Consider the following 18,015-nt stretch of genomic DNA (forward strand, 5'->3'; position numbering starts at 1 on the left):
CATACAAAGTAGCTTTTTATTTAGTAGATTACTGTCCATTGCAAAGGCTTGTTGTGTAAAAAAATTGTGTTTTTATAATGACTGTTTAGAAATACTCTGGTGGTCTCTGCTAGCACTCACATCATAAAATCACTTGAATGAATTCTCATCCAGCAGGTAGTTCAACTGACTTCCCATGAATGGATAAGCCTAATTCATGTCATTACAGAAGATAGGAAATTGCTGAAGGTTTTGCATGCAACTCTGAGCTGACAGTGTGTCCTTTCAACCAGGAGGGCAAATAGAATCCTGGAGTACATTGGGAAGAGTGTGGCCAACAGGTCAAGGGAGGTGATCCTGCCCCTTTACTCAGCCCTAGTGAGACCACAGCTGCAGTGCTGTGTCTGGTTCTGGGCTCTTCAGTACAAGGAAGAAAAGGGTCTACTGGAGAGGGTCTAGTGGAGGGCAACAAAGATGATTAGAGGTCTGGAGCATTTCTCTTATGAGGAGAGACTGCAGGAGCTGGGCCTGTTTAGTGTAGAGAAGAGAAGACTGAGAGGGATCTCATTAACACATATAAATATCTCAAAAGCAGGTACCAGATTCTTTTTCGTGGTGCCCAGCGACAGGATGAGCAGCAATGGCCGTAAACTAAAGCACAAGTTTGACCTCAAAATGAGGAAGAACTTTACATTGAGGGTGTCAGAGCACTGGAACAGGCTCCCCAGGGGGGTTGTGGAGTTTCCCTCTCTGGAGCCATTCAAAACCCACCTGCACATGTTCCTCTGTCACCTGCTCCAGGTGGCCCTGCCTTGTCAGGGAAGTTGGACTGGATGATCTCCAGCAGTCCCTTCCATTCTGTGATTTTCTGAACTCTGAGGGGTGCTAACGCAACTACAGTACTTGATTAACTTTTTGTGAACTGATTTAGGATTTTCTGTACCACCTTCTGTGGGCTCCTTCATTAGCTGAAAAGGAAAATTATTGTTTTTATCTTATTTCTTAATTGTTTTTAACCTTTTCATCTAAAATCAGATCTCTTGACCAAGAGATTTCAAGAATTTAGAATTTTAAATGTTTCTGCATTGACTGCTGTTTACGACAAGCCACTTGACAACAAACCATATTCTCGGTCAGTGCTCTGCTGCTGTCCTGCACAGCAGCTGCTCTTGAATTCCTGCAGCTCACAAGAAGGAGGCAATTTCTGTTGCTCCAATGAAAGCAGAAAGAGGCTAATGATCCTTTGGAAAGGTGTTCAGATTTGAACAAAAAGAGAGGAGGATGACACCACTTTTGTTTCCAGCTCTTTTGGCAAAAGTGCTTTGTTAGTTCAGGTAGGATAGGATATATGCTGAAGCTGCTTTTGAGGTAGGGGCACACTTGTAGCTGCATGCTTTGGAGCTGGTTTTGGTTTTTTCTTAATTTTTACCTGTATAAAGGGAAGGTACTACTTCACTGTATCTCTAGGTTAAATTAATTGACATTGGCATTCTATACTGAACATGCAAAGTACTAGCAGAAACGTTAAAATTATTTTGGAAAAAAAAGTCCTTGCCATCTCCAGTTGGATATGAAATCACTAGAACAAAAAAAATTACAAGTACTCAGAGAAACAGATGATTTCCTGGGATACTGTTGCGTATAATGCATTTGTCCAAAGGCTGGAATCAAATGCTTCTATGATGAGCACTTTAGAGGAGTTTATGAGGAAAATATTAATTCTTATTGTAAGCAGTGCTTGGATCTTGGAAGCTAATAAGGCAGGAGACCACCCATTACATAGTGAAGGCAGAATAAATATTTGCTTGATTTTTTTCCCTTCTCCCAAAAAGTGTGTATTCTGCATAACTATTGATACAATTTTTTTAAAAGACTTTTACTCATTAATTGGTGAATTCCATTATAATATAAAACTCATTGGCCTGTGACCAAAATTAAGGCTAATAGTCCCTGATTTTAATGAGTTCTTCAGACATATCTTCAGTTACCAGTTCTTTCATTAAACTCTTCTGTTTGCAATGCAGCACATTTAAAAATGAGTTTAATTCATATATTCCTACATTATTTGTTGTTACACAAAGTAATACCTTTCAATAAAATGTACTCTTTATATTGCAATGTATTCTGAATTATTGCAGTAAATTTAAGTGTGTCAGATAGTCTCATTGCAGGGGAGACAAGGTCTAAGTCACAAGTACATGAAACTCCAAAATAAGACATCTTAAAGAAGTTTGAGAGAATTTAAATTAAATTTTCCTGGTTAGAAGACAAAGAAAACAATGAGATATGCATTGTCTCCAACTTCCTGCCATGATTATAATTTTTCTCATGGTCGATATTCATCCAGTATTGTTTGTGGTGCATGCCTATGCTTTGGCATCTTGCAAATGAGGTTAGTAGAAAGGTAGCATTTACAGTACTTATTAACCACTGTCTGTTCCAGAATGCCTCTTAGAATATTTATTCAAATTCAGCCATCATTATTTTTAGCTCACTTGGGAAATTATTAGCTTTCATCTGATGCCTCACATATTTATGCTAGAAATAAGAAGATTTCATACTAAGCGTATTAGTATGTTTAACGTCAGAGAGGAAGCCAACTCATTATGCCAATTCTTATTTTGAAGAGCTTTTAATAGTGATAGCTTTTTCAAAAGTAGTCAATAAGGTCCATAAGCAAAATTTAGACAAGTAGCTAAGGACCCTGACTGGTATTTCCAAAGATGCTGAGGCAACTGAAAACACAAGCATATACCTAGAAGGATTAGAATAACAAACCAAACCAAACCACCTGCCTAGGATCACCTATCATAGATTTTAGTGGAAATAAGATATATGACTGTTTTTGAAAAATCTCTTGACTGTCCATCTGCCTCACTAGTGCCTAAAAAACATTGAAAGTCTGACTGATATGCCTTTAGGAGCCTCCAGGGTCTCACTGGCTATTCATGAGATTTGTGCTAATTTTTGAAAATAGAGTAACACGTCCAAACAGTTTTCAATTTCTTAGATGTAGCTATCTCCCTGCCACAAAATCTAGATTCATTTAGGCACTTCAACAAACAGTTATATATGAACCTCAACAAATTACAGAGATGGTCAATCACCAAACACATGAAGTTTAACAAGGGCAAGTGCCAGATTTTGCACCTGCTATGGGGCAACCCCGGTTGTGTATGTACAGACTGGGGAATGAGAGGCTGGAAAGCAGCACTGTGGAAAGGGACCTGGGGGGTCCTGGTTGATATCAAGCTGAATATGAGTCAGCAGTGCCCTGGCAGCCAGGAGGGACAACTGTGTCCTGGGGAGCATCAGGCAAAGCATCGCGAGTGGGTCGAGGGAGGGGATTGTCCTGCTCTGCTCTGCACTGGGGCGGCCTCACCTTGAATATTGTGTGCAGTTTTGGGCACCACAAAAATGATAAAAAACCTTAAGCTATTAAAGAGCGTATAAAAGAGGGCTATGAATATGTGAAGGGTTTGGAGGGGAAGCTATATGAGGAGCGGCTGAGGACATTCGGTTTGTTCATTCTGGAAAAGAGGAGACTGAGGGGAGACCTCGTTGTGATCTTCAATATTCTCATGAGGGGAACCAGAGGGGCAGGCACTGATCTCTTCACTCTTGTGACAGGACTTGAGAAAATGGCATGAAGCTGTGTCAGGGAGTGTTTAGGCTGGATATTAGGGAAAGGTTTTTCACTCAGGGGGTGGTTGAGTACTGCAATAGCTCCCCAGGGAAATGATCACAGTATCAAGCCTGTTTGAGTTCAAGAAGTGTTTGGACAATGCTCTCAGGCACATGGTGTGATTCTTTGGGCTGTCCTGTGCAGGGTCAGGAGTTGGACTCGATGATAATTTTCTCCCATGAATAGTAGATGAACTTTAAAATTACACTAGAGACGTTTCAGGTTGGTTTGAGTAATGTTAAAATTATTTTTTTTTATATACAAGTACCCTTTTCAAATAAGAAACAAACAGTATCTATTGATTGCTCAAAAGAGTTTTTTTGCTATATTTATAACACAGAAAGAAAAATATCAGAAGTTCAGCTGGTATTTCTTAGGAAAAACAGGTGACTGGTTAGAAAGCAATGGGAATCCAGTCAAGGGAAAATATTTGTGGTGCAATGATACTTATGGCCAAAAGACCTAGGAAAATCAATGATCAATGTTTTCTTTAGTGAGTAGAGTACTCTTCCATGAGTAGGGAACTCATGGAATAGATTTCCTCAGACTAACTTCCACTATCCTCAATGAACTGAGCCAAAGCCAATGGAAGTTAGCAGATAACTTTGAGTATCCATGGACTCCCAATTTTGGATTATGAAGTGAATAAACTCCTGGACAGGGCCAGCCTGGACTATTAACATTACTATTTTCCCCTGGTTTGGCATCATCTTCGTCCCTTCTTTATTATGCTACATATCAACTTTTCCGTGCCACTGTCTCTATCCTCTGCCATATGAGAGTGTAGAGATACATTTTAAAAAAGTATTACCTTCTAAAAAAAAATCAACACGGCATTTCCACCTGTTTCATAATTCAAATATGATTATTTTGCATTTGAAATCTTTTGCACGTTATTTGATTCTTGATCAGCGTTATTTATTAAAAAAATTGTTCTTTTTTCACTGATTTGAACTTCATCTGTTTCACATCAGAATAGAAATTTCTATTTGAAAAGAACAGCAGACAAAAAGAATATCACCACTTATGAATTCTGCTCATTTTATTACTCTTCATCTTAGCGATAACAGGAAATAGTTGTATTTTATTGCATCAAGTCCTAGTGCTTTTGAAACTGAAATAAAATGACTTTGAAAGAAAAATTAGGATGGTTGACTTAATGCCATTAGAGATGAAGTTGTAGAATTTCATTCTATTGTTTAAAAAAAGAAAGATAAGGATCAAATTCTAGAAAATATCTTCCCATTTTCTTGAATGAACAGTTTATCTTGACCATTTCACTTTTTTGAATGTTTTTGTCTTGGGATAGCTATATTAAATCTCTGCATGTAATTCCTGAAATAGTGGTGGAACTCCTTAAGTGTATGAAAATCATTCATGTATCTCATATGAGATCATCCTTCATGCCTTTTAAATGCAGAAGCAAGCACATAACTGAAGTAAGAGGATGTTGTGGAAACACTAGCCTCATTTCTATCCCATTTCCCTCAAACCAAATCAGCTTGGAATGGTACCCTGCACAACATTGAAATAAACTAAATTATATACATATTTATTCATAGAAAACATAATTAATACTTTCTTGGTTTTAGTGCTGTACTCTGCTTCAAAACAATACAGTTATTGAAAAGATTTATCAATATCTGAACAACCTAAAGTACAGTTCCTCCCCCCGTAGATGGTTTGGAAATTTTAACTACTGTGGTTACTGTTCCTTGCAAAGCAATCACATTAGAGAAGATCATAAAATGTGGTTATCTTTGAAGTGGATCTGTGCTTTTTCTATATTGCCTTGGTGAAGTGGGGAGCTGAAGTGAGGAGGTAAGGGGGCTTCGTGATGTTGTTTCTACTCATTGAATGGTTTACAACCACAGGTGGTGTTCTTTCTTAATTCAGTCAGATTATTGCTTTAATGGATGAGCTCATTGGGTCAGCAGCAACTATGTTTTAAATCTTCAAATTCATAGAATAGTTTGAGTTGGAAGACACCTTTAAAGATCATCTAGTCCAACCCCCTGCAGTGAGCAAGGACGTCTTCAACTAGATGGGGTTGCTCAGAGCCCTGTCCAAACTGACCTTGAATGTTTCATTGCCTGAGTATCTGAAAACACTATGCCTATTGTATCAATGAGCATCTCAAAACTATACTTGAGCATCATTTTGTGTCTTTTCTCCACGATGGTACCATGATGGAATGCACAGCATTTTAACAGAGAAAATGGTTCTTTAATGACATCTGATATTTAGACGTCACTCTAGGTTTTAAATATTATTACTATTGTCTCAATTTCTTGAAAACCTGCTGGGAAATGAATATTCATAGGAATAGAAATGAACCTGTGTGGACAGCAGTGTAAAAAATTGCTTCCTTACTTATGCGTGGGTAAGTGCACCTTGTCTTATGCAGGAATAAAACATGAAGGAATTTTACTTAGTATGGCATGTAAGAGTATATTCTATCTATTATATCAAGAAAAAAAAGATAGATAAGCTTTTCCCTTGTACTTTTCCTGTCTCAGGGTGGAGTGCGCTCTCCAACAGGATTCACACCTAGTCAGACTAAGGCCTGGGAGTTCTTAAAGGCCAAAGTAGCAGCTCTAACTGGTGTTACCTGGACAAGGCACATTCTAGGTTTTGCTTAGCTGTATAATACCATGGTAGCTAAAATAAGCTTGGTTTTGCTTTGATCTGAAATGTGGTCTGTATGAGTGTATCCTTATCTCTACAATGAAGTTCATTTTATGGTTTTGAATAGATTCATCCCAGCAAAAATTTAGGCTCTTAATGGAGGGTCCTTACTCAACTGAATTAACTAGTGTAAGGATATGATTGCCTTGTTTAATTTAGTGGAGAAGGAAAAGTATATCCTACAGGATATTCATAACTTAATGAGAGCTCTGAAAGTTTGTTAGTCCTCTCATTGACTGAGTAGCTTGAGTAGGTTGCTAATTCAGAATCCTCATTTAAGTGTCCAAAAGCAGATGGAACTAGTCTAAACCAGAAGCTTCTTATTCTGGATCAAACTCTGTTTAGTCTTTACCATTCAGAAGGTATGTAGATAAATGAAAAAGATGTATGTCTAGAAAGATCTGAATTTAAAAATCTTTTGTCTGAACAGACATGAAAGGAACAATATAGTCAATAATGTAAAATGCAAAGGAGAACTTTTCTAATACATCTCTCCTTCTCTATATGAATCATGGAGGTATAAGAGCATCCTATTCTTCCTAGACCCCTATCCTTCCTTGAAACAAAAAGAAAAAAATCCAACAAAAAACAACCAAAAACATAATAAGGAACACACTGATATTACTGATTTACAAAATATAAGTAGGGTTGTAATGCAAATTGTTTCACTAATACCTCTGTTTTTCATTCAGGGGCATTGATTTAGAGTAAAATGACAGAAACAATTAGAAAAAACCCAGAAGTGTTCTAAAAGCAAATATATGGTGGTTTTGCACTTAATCTTAGCTATATATTTCAGAAATAAACATGGCTTTTATTCAGGACATGTATTTGCCAATAATACATCTGATTAAACTAGGAAAATTAGACATACTATCAGTAGCTTGCTCCCAAATTACACAAGAAGAAATTAGATACATTTTCAGTAGCTTGCTCTCAAATTTCTTCAGTCTATGAGTCACCAGATTCTTCCTGCCAAACTAAATATGTCTGTGAAAGGCTGGAAACTTTAATGGAAAGAAACATAAAACTTGAAATACGTAGGAAAAACTAAGTTTTTTTCATGGAAGACCTGTTGACTAGTAATTCAGGAATTCAGGGGATGTAGAAACAACTTATTACATCTTACTTGTCCACAAAAGTTTCAAGGTGTGAAACGTATAAAATTTAAATCTGCTGTTGTAACCTAAAATAGATGTCCCTATTAGTTTTTATGTAACCTGAAGTAATCAATGAAAACTTACAAAAGGAAGCTGTAAAAATTTCGTTATAAGAGTAGAAACTCATGCCTAGTCATTTTGATGGGGCTGAGACAAGACTGAAAAATATCCCTCTTTTGTAAATTGAATTTATTATATGTGGTATGACACAGCTATCAAACATAATTAGCAATGTACTCATCTTTTCAGATCCACAACCAGAATGGAATCTTCTCTACATTTTTCCCCACAACACTTAGGCTTTTTACACCTTTGCATAAGCCACATATTTTAAAATAATCTTTAGAATACAGACACATGAAATGCAGAGTTTTTGTGTCTAACTTAGGTTTTATCCATTGCCTTAGTAGGCTATGGCTGTTAATTAACATTCTTTTGACATCAAAACAATTTTCAATAGTTTTACTTACAACTTGCTGTTTATGGGATTTAGGGGTATTAAGTGTTTACTTTTTTGGAGATAGAAATAGTAAATAAGTATTCTTAGAATATTTATTTTCAGAAAGAGGACATGCATAAGTTTTGTTCAGTGAGCTGGGTTAAGTCAGAATGATTTGAGACAACCCCTTCTTTTTCCTGCAGACTCAACCTTGTGTAAATTTCTGCCCAACACACAAAGACACAAACACCACAAACAAATAGTTCTGTATAAAAAAAAAAAAATAATTTCAGGTTTGTGTGCGAGTCATAACTTCCTAACGGAAGTGCTTCAAGAGGGCACACTTTCCCCACTTCCACACTTTTATGGGCACATAAGGAAGCAGAAGGTTCTGCTGTTTGGAAGCATCCTATTATTCTAGAAGAGTTAATTTGCAGAAATGGGAAGACTGGGATGGCAGCTGAATTTCAAAAGATGGGAAATATTAAAAAAGAAAAGAAAGAGAGAGCTGAGCTCTAAATTATTTCTTTGATGACAGGAATCTATTCCAGTTTTCACTAGGAAAGGAATTAACATGAGGTAAGTGAACACCTTCTATCTTGTATGAGCAAGAACATTGAAAATACATGAAATTTGTCTGCACATGGTATTCAATCAGAAAACACAGCAAGTATCTCAGACTTGGATCTTATTTTTGTAGGAATTTAACTGTCCATAAGTTAGAGTGACCCTCTGGCCCCTCCAAATACTACATATATGTTAAAATTCCTATTCTCAGAATCTCATTCACTGATGCAAACATGAAATGTGCCTGTCATTACTTAACAATTAGACCCAGTACTTGAGCTTTATCTTTCATAGTAGTTTGCATTAAATGCACCACAAAGAAAGTATGAATTAATGGCTTTTTCTTCCTCTTGACAGTGAAGTTCCTGTGGTTATTACCAGGGATAAATTTAGCATACATTCTTCAGTAAGTATACATGTGTGATATTTCTTTTGTCTTGATTTCTAGACTGAGAAATTACTTATCTGTTGGTTACCCCCTTGCATTTGTTGTCATATTTTTTAACAATTAAGCTTGTACCACAGCGAAATATTGGCATTTGGGTATGGTTTAGTAAACCAGTTCAGATCCATCCTTTTTTAGCAAAGATCTGAGAAGAAAATGGCTCTAAGTCTCTATTTGATTTTCAGTGATGTGAGAGGTTTGAAGCATGCATGAGAGCTAATGTGCTGAACAAACCCTAGAGAAATGGCTGTATGAACTTCCATCTTTGAATGAGCACTCCGTATAGATCGCCCTAGATGCACAAGTAGGCAGTGCAAAAGGTTTTAATTAAGAGAGTGTGTAGTTCTGCTAAACTGTATAATTTGCTTTGTGACTTTTGTTACTGTTGATCAAGCATTGCAAATGCATCATTAATACCAGAACAAATGCAGAGGTCTATATACAAAAGTTTTGGCCAATTGCATAAAGCGTATGAATTGAAGTCAGCGAAGGGTTTTTCTTGGTATTTAAGATTCAGTGGAAAAGTAAGAGGGGCAGCTATGCCAAGAATTCATGCTGATCTTGCCAAGTGCTTCTTTGAGTGACTTTATCCAACATGAGACTAAACAATGTATTAAATACACATATAGCAGTTAGGGAATCAAATGTCAAATAACAGCTTCCTGTTATTTGAAACCAAATCTGGAACTTGGTCTAGTGCATAAAAAAAAGGTAAACATCATAAAAAGCACTAGCATCTCTAACATCTAGCAGCTAATAAAGACACGTATAAATCGAACTTCTGGAGAAACTGTACTTCTTTGGTTTTGGTAGGAGACGCTTTTTGCAGAGCTGTTTCTTGCTGAAATTTTGATCAATTATTTGCTTCCAGTCACTTCATTAAAATTATCATCACCACTACAGTCCCGCTTAATGAAAAGGTTGAAAAATTATTAAATCCTTGGTGACCTGAGGAACTAGCTGCAGAGAAGACCTGCTAGCAGGGTCTAAATTTAGTGTGTTTTAGAGGATAAATCCTCCTAGACTCACTGTGTGATCCATGGAGAAAGAAGGCAGACCCTCTCTCTCTGTTATTAAAGAGGTAACTTAAGAAGATTAACCTCACTAAACTAGGGTTAGACTTTATGAACACTCCCTATCCTTTGTTAATGTTGTAAAAAATAAGAAAATTCTTTCAAAGACTGGCGTATTTTCAGAGAACTTCCTCAATGTTTACTACTAGGAACAACAAAGCACATATCAAACTTATGTGTCAGCTATTTGGCTATACAGTGATACCATTCCAGAGGACAGAGCTGTCTTTCTTACAGAGGTATGTATTAGTAAATGTGCCTATAGTTCTGGTTCCCTGAGCACTGACTCTTCAGACTTGGCTAGAGCTCCTTTCCAGGTTAGTTTTCCTATAAGGAAAGTAAGAAACCTGGGGGTAAAGATTGACACACCCAAATCTTCCATGGATGCAGTATTTGGACATGAATGGGGCATGCAGCCAGACCAAGGAACTTAAAAACACTCTTAGATCTTGCTGTGTGAACACAGCCAAGATGACCAGCACTTTTTTGCAAAGATTTGTAAGACTGTCACTGACACCACAGTCTGTGTGTGTCCATGGCAGCTTTTCAGCATGCCTCTGCTGGGCTTCTAACACTAATGCTCCTTTCAATCAGGGATGCAGAGAGGAGCTAATGACTCATAGCTCCTACAGGTATGGAGTACTTAAAGAACTGAGTGCCATGCCATCTCTTGTAATTATGTTGATAGGTTTGACAGGCCTAGAAACTTTAATAACATCTTAAAAGCAGATTTTCTGAAGTAAACAAGAAGCTCTTAACTAAAGGGAGATGGAAGAAGCAAAATGTAATTGCCTATTGCTATACCACTTATTTCCTCTTTACTAAGGCAGCAATTCCTCCACATACACCTTAGTTCTACAAAGCAATGAGATCTGATGACAGCTCTCATTACCCAAATTATGTTCACGTTCTTATTCTGATTTTCTGATAATTATAAACTAATAGTCTTACATTATGCACAGCTGGGGATTTTCCAAAGGACAACACACAATTTTGGTTGTCTTATTGGACAAAAAATGTAGAAAAAATCTGCAATAATTCTCCACAAAGCAGTTGACACAGGGAACATTAAGTTGGATACCAGAAAAAAACATCTTTTATGGTATTCACTGTTTCCCATATGGAAGCATGTGCTAGATCATTCTCCATTCTCTGAAGAATATCAGAGGAAATCCATTGTCTCAGGTATCTAAATTCTGCTCCTTCTTTTCTATGCAAGTGATACTTCAGAAGATTCAACATAAGACCAAAGCAGTGTTTTTAACAGAAAAAAGATAGAGTTTTAATTCATGAAGTTGATTGTCATGGTTTCAAATAGATGTTGCCATCTAACTGGGCTTTAAAAGTTAGAGGACTGAAAATGTCTAAGGAAATAAAAAACCTGTTTCTTTATTGGCACTCATATGTATTATTAGCCAGATTGCTATGTATTTATTGGAAAAGGTGTATTTTCAAAGGAGAAGAAACTAAATCAAAAAGAATATAGCATTTTCTCCGTAGAGAAAACTACATAAGCTTTCCTTTCTTGTGGTAGTAATAGTCCTCAAGAAAGAGTATGAGAAAGAATTAAATGATTGTCCAGCAAATTCAACACGTACAAATAAATAATTTTTTGACTAATCTAAGAAGTAAATTCCTGTGATAAGACTAGTCTATTTCAGGCAAAATTTATCCCCTTCTAGGTTATAATTTCTGTAAGTTTCCTGTTATTTGTCCTTTTAGTTTTTCCAACATTCTCTGCTCTCAGCATTGTTTTGTAATAAGTGTATCATGGTAGACCTTCCTAGACATTAATATTCAAGTGAATGATGAAGCCATCCCACTTTGCTTCATGACTGTTGAATCCAGAGGTTTTGAGACTAGAGAAGCATTAATTGAGAAAAGCTGTGTTTAAGTGTAGCTACTTGTGTAGCAGTGGCCAGGCTCTCTGTTGGCTTCTCCCAACAAAACCTAGCACACAGGAACTTCAGCGGCAGAAATTCTCCTAGAGAGATGTTCCTAGATAAAAGGTGGCGACAAACTGCTTTTCTCTGGTGAATCATGGGAGAAAAAAAAGCTCTCTGAGGAGCAGCCACTGCCTGTTGGAATTAAGTGTGACCAAGGAAAAAAGCAAATTTTCTATTTTGGGAGTTCTGCAGTGTTCTCCCCGAAAAAAAACTTTAAAAATGCTTCTTGACAGTCTATCTCATGAAGAAAGAGTGGTAGAAACCACATTTTACTTCCTCTTGAAGTCAATACTTTCCTTTGTGTGTGGTAAGCAGCTGGGGCATCTCCTGAGAAGCTGAAAAGAGTTTCCTTTTATAGCTAGAAAGTTGGGCAAAGTAGACTATATAAAGGAAATTTTTGTGTTCCAGTCCTAACCATAGATATAGCCTTGTGGTTGCGAAGTACAGAATTTCAACAGAAAGTAATACAGTTATTTCTATCTTCATTTCCACCCACAGCTCCCAAGGAATAGTCAGAATCTTTGACCTTGAATCTGAACCAGGAGTTGCACCTCAGCCAAAAGGTATTCTTTATATTTGGAGTCTCTAGTGAAATACAGAATGATGGAAGAAAAAGCTTCCCTCACAGCTATTTCCTGTGCAAGTTAAAGGCAAACACTACCATTGATTATACTTTATTTAAAGGAACCAGAATATGAGAAAGGAAGGCTTGAAATACTACTTTAATTGACATACTCTTTACAACAAAAGAAAAATATTCACTAGCTTTGGTAGTACATTTGCTATTTGCTTTACCAGTGTTACTGGGCTTACTTTTTCCAGTTCTGTGTTTTAGATTTAAGGAGAAGGCTAAAACAGACTAAATTGCTTCCTTGTGAATCAGAAGTATTCAGGTAGAGGACACATTACTTAGCATCCAAGGGGCCACATACATATCAGCTTCATAAAATTCCTATTGAATGATGCAACTGCAGTATGTTGATTACAACTTTGCAAGACTTTCCTAAAAGTGGTCATTCATAAGTAAAATCTTCCACACTTTTCTATATAAAACAAGGTCAACATTTATGGTGTCAAGTTACATTACTTCAAGTGGAAACTCAGAATGTGAAAAAAAAACCAGAGAAAACTTAAGAGAAAGTCTTAACTGACAGCAGATAAAAAAAATCAAGATTGTGAGAGTAATGATCTCCTTTGAAACTTTGGAAACCCATTCAGGTATTTTAAAGTAAGGATGACTTAGCTTAGGATAGAGATTTGAAACAGATTGTGAAACCTTAGAATGACCGAGATTGAAAACAAAGAGATTTATTGCTAATGGTTGGCATTTCACATAACCTCTTACCTTGAGGAACACAAAGTACACATAACAGTAGGTCTGACAGCTTGGCAGTAACAGCTACTCTAGTGGTAAACAAGAATGATAGCTCTCTGAACAAGCAGCAAAGACTTTGGTGGGAGAGAAACATCTAAGATACATACACAGTAAAAGAAAAAATGCTATAATCTTCAAAGGATGTAGTATATATCTCATTGTTTTCTGGTGCAGAAACAGGAGAGGGAGGTGTCAGTCTTCCTTTACATTCATTCCAGCCATAAAGTATTTGTAGGACACTCAAATAACCCCTTAAGTGTAACGGAGCTGCTGATAAATATAACAAATTCTGATGTATAAGTGAACACCTAAAGAGTTGGTAAAAAAATGTAAGTTCCTTTATGAGAGATTCCAGTAGTTTCAATATTGTGCTTAGCACCAGAATACTAAGTTCAACAGCAGCCTAGAATAGATGCTCATTAACAATGACTAAAGTGTTAAATACAGAAAAGAAAGGTCCTTTTGTGAATAGTGAATTATTTTGCATATACAAAACCAAGGTGCCCAGTTTCAAAAGTGAACTATAATAGAATGTACTAAGAAGATAGTGAAAATGTGAAAATGTCTACAATTTATATGTTGAGGAAATTAGGATTTTTTATAATTTAGAAGTGCAAGAATCTGAACTTCTGCTTTTATTGCAAGCAAGGAGTAAATATTGAAAGCAATAACTCCATGAATAGAAATTAATAGGAATAGGGTGGGTATGGTCAAAAACCCAAAAATGATAGCTTACTAGACACGAAGGATGGATAACCTCAGAAAAGAACATCAGAGAAGCACATACTGTTATTAAAAGTAAATGCTAGCTTCAGAGGCTATAAGAACAAAAATTCTAGGATGTTTTGAACAAGTATGTTAATGAATGCATTCAGAATGAATGTATATTCCTAGCTAAAAGTTTCATTAACTTTGTTATTTGAGTAGCAAATAGCTGAAAATCAGAAATAGATTTCTATTACTTACAAGGTGAATATTTCTTGATCCACACTATCGCAGAGTTAATTTTATCTGTTGCCTGTACTGGTGTTAGTCTTTATTATCTCACCATGCATGAATTTTCCTCCACCTGTATTTAACTGATGAAGCATGTGGATCCTTGGACGTGGTAACTTTCTGCTTGCTGCCGTCCAACTTTTGTTTTTTTTCAAACCAGATGTTGAAGCTAATGTGTTTTTAATATGATACAATGTGTATTTAAACTGTTTACTAGTAGTCTGACATAACAGGTACATGCACCTCTGCCTCAAGAATGTCTTGGGTCTAGTGTGTGCTTTCATTCATTTAATTTCAGTGACAGGTCAGTGGAAAACAGTAATATAGCAGGTGGAATAGCAGCAGCTGGAAAGTGGTTAAAAGCAATAAGAAGTCTGAAAAGCAAAATTCATCAGAAACTCAGAGAGGTTGAACACAGGCAAAAATTTATTCTTTACTGAGACTTCATGGTAATTGAAGTCTTGAGTGTCTCTGAGATAAAGGATACTAGTCATAGTCGGCAGCCTCGGTGATCATAGCTAAGCCCATTTAGAGGAGGAGAAGACTCCAATGGATTACATGGAAAAGTTTAGCAGTTGAATGAAAGAAAAGGTTGACTTACTGAAGTAAAAGCCTCTGTCTCCACACACGAACTGAAGAGCATCAACCAGCTCAGCACCACAGAGTGTTTCTGGGCCAGCAGCAACAGAACTGGTTAAGGTAAGCAAACACAGCCCAAGGTAGAAGAAATGGGTGTAGGACACAGTGTGCATCTTCACCTGCCAAGGAAGCAAAAGCAGTGTCAGAATTTCCCAACAGAGTCTTAAAGAAAATAACTCCTGCACCCTCGTGAGCTGAGCATGAATATGTACTATAATTTCTTGGACAATAACTGTACTATCAGGAAATGTCTCATCATAATTTTGTAATGGTCTACATATTCCAGTCCATGTATTTTGTGAACTGAATATGTCTTCTGGTGAACATTCTTGGTTCACATTCACATGTAAGTTAGGGAACCCTGTAGTGACTACAATTTATGGTTGCTCCTGCAAGAGGAGGATATGGGGGAGTGCAATAGACAGGCAAAGGGAAGCCTGGAATGATAGAAGTAAGGAAGAGAACTTCGAATTGGTTTGTCTTAGACAGATAAGCTGAGGGAATATGAAATTTGCCTGCCAATGTACTGTGGGAAATGGGGGTGGCATATGATGGAGAAGAACTATTTAAACTAAAAGCCAGCACTGGCACAGGAATAAATGGCTGTAAACTGAATGGAAAGAGATTTGGTCTAATAGGAAGAGAGTTCTTTATTAGGACTCCATGATTCTCCAGCTACCTTAAAAAGGAAAATACCAGGACAAACCAAAAAAAGTTTCAAGGTACAGCTTGCCAGTGTTACTGGAATTGATGTGGGACCTTCCATAGTAGAGAACCACAACCAGTGACTCTTACAGTCTCCTGTTACTAACAGGCAAATATCTGGAAGCATTTGAGAAATGCAGCCATGCTTCATTGACGTCCATTATATCCTCTTAGTCAGGAGTGGCTATGAGGTATACACAGAGATGATAATTCTTTTCTCATTTGCATTTGGTTATAAACTATCTTTTTTCTGTACTTATGATTGAAGAAAGGCCAATCCTCAATTAGTGTAAACTTGCACCATTCCATTTATCCACTTCCTTTAGTATCAATTTATGTCCAAAGATCTTACCCAACATATCAAAGAAGATGGGTTTGTTTGTTGGTTTTTTTTTAATATTAGAAAGAGCTATTTACCTGTAGTAGCAGGACACTGAAGAATGTGCTTAATGCATACTCTGAACTTACTTAGATCGCTTGCCAAAAATGCTAGTTTCAAAAGGTGTAAATCTGAATTTAATTTCATTCTCTTTCAAGGTTAACATCAGTATTGCAGTCAGGTAAGAAGTTACAAATCTGTCTTCCACATACAGTTAAAATTGGCTTAAAACTGCTTTGTATTAGCAAACTAGTACAAAGTAATTGAAGTAAAATGATTAATCTTCCCTGAAGTTTCTTTCAGGGTTTCAGGGACCATTTAATCTTATTTCTTCACTGAACTTTTGAAAAACTGATGAAATTGTCTATTGTCTGATCAATTGGGATCTGATCCAGTGGGGTATTGAGTCTTCTCTAGTCAATAACTTTTAAGAATTCTTATTTGCTTGGCAAGGGATCTTAGTACCTTGCTAGATGAGTCCCCTATTTCCACTATGACAATAATGAACAAATCTAAATCCCATGATGTATTATAAAAAAGAATGAATAAATATTTTCCCATTCACAAGAGTCTTTAGCCAACTTTGCCATGCAAAACCCAACAAGCTTGAATCCACAGACATGACTGCAATGGCAGATGGAAAAAGATTAGATTATAAATGAATGATGGTAATGAGGCATTATTTCCTGTAATGATTCCATATCTTAACAGCAACAATTTCTTTTTTCCTTTGCCATGTTTTTGAATTTATAAGATAAATGTGATGCACCTGCAGTTTAAGATGGTTCCCAGTTCTGAGGAGGTAAAGCAGAAAGCTGTTTAGCACACTGCCTCAGAAAGCTGAAAGACATTACAAATACAAGAACATTATGTATTTAGCAATTTGTTCTCGTATAACATTTGGTCCAGAAATAAACATAAATTTTAGACATTTAACAATTTTTTATTTTTCAAGACTTCTCAGCTGGCTTGCATTTTCAGATAAATATCAGCACTGAACTACGACAAAACAGATTATCTACTGTTTTTCCTTTAGTGGAAGCCAAAAAGGCTGCACAGTATAAACCACAGAGAATTTCTAACTTTATCTCCAAATTTAACAACAGTCAAGAACTTTCAAACACGTAAAAACTTTGCAGAAAAGAAAACAGACTCACATGTTTCTAGGGTTAAATCAATTATTTGATAAATTAAGTACTGTTTCATTAAAACTACTTCCAAAACATAGTTTAAAACTTTAACTTTACTTCATCATTTTAATTAAACACAACATTAATTGATTCAATATGTTTGTGATAAAATCAAAGTTCCACTTTATGTCTGAGAGGAATATTCTTGAGAAAATACAAAGTTGTAATCCAATATTGCTTCAGGTTCTCTACAATCAAGCAGAATACTTACATTATCCCCAATTTGACTAGAAAGTTGAGAGCTTAAAAGAAAAAGCTTTGCCATGTGGGTGGGGTTTATTGAAGCATCTAATTACATTAGGAAATTGAATACAGGTTCAAGATGAGCCTGGTTAAGCACTTCTTTTAGTTGCATAGAATGACCATATTTTCACAGCTGGAATTTCCTTTTTTTTTCAGTAAAATAGCCAGCTTTTGCTGCATTCCTCTTTTAACAGTCCAGAAGAGTGGCACCACAAAGGAATGTCATATATGAACACTCTACATCTCATTTACTTCTTAATTCTTCTATGTAAGTCCTCTTTGCCTAAAAAACTATCAGTTGACAAAAGTTGTGCATAAGAATTCTTCACATACTCAGTCATTTTAGTAACATGTAAGAACATCTGCAATAATTATAAATACCTGGAGTGGGGCAACATATTTATGGACAGTATATTCTATAGAAAGAAATCAAAAGATATATACTCAAAATTACATTTTACTACAGAGAGGGTGGGCCTGATTATCAAACCATAGTAGAAATATGT

At 36.3% G+C, this 18,015-nt stretch overlaps 1 protein-coding gene across 2 annotated transcripts in view; it reads right to left on the bottom strand.

Annotated features, from left to right (window-relative positions):
• IGF1 (insulin like growth factor 1) overlaps nt 1-18,015 on the bottom strand; it is a 46,841-nt gene that overhangs the window by 27,205 nt on the left and 1,621 nt on the right. Inside the window, exons 2-3 of one of the 2 annotated variants that reach the window (XM_018080216.3) lie at nt 16,846-16,916; nt 14,955-15,111 (exon numbers count right to left, since the gene is read on the bottom strand). In XM_018080216.3, the coding sequence (XP_017935705.1) occupies nt 14,955-15,105 (151 nt within the window). In that variant the 5' untranslated portion in view covers nt 15,106-15,111; nt 16,846-16,916. The remainder of the gene's footprint in view (nt 1-14,954; nt 15,112-16,845; nt 16,917-18,015) is intronic. The other variant, XM_008927968.4, reaches the window with a different exon arrangement.

The sequence above is a fragment of the Manacus vitellinus genome, unplaced genomic scaffold (assembly GCF_001715985.3).
Source record: "Manacus vitellinus isolate BGI_N305 unplaced genomic scaffold, ASM171598v3 scaffold_5_pilon, whole genome shotgun sequence".
Classification (NCBI taxonomy): domain Eukaryota; kingdom Metazoa; phylum Chordata; class Aves; order Passeriformes; family Pipridae; genus Manacus; species Manacus vitellinus.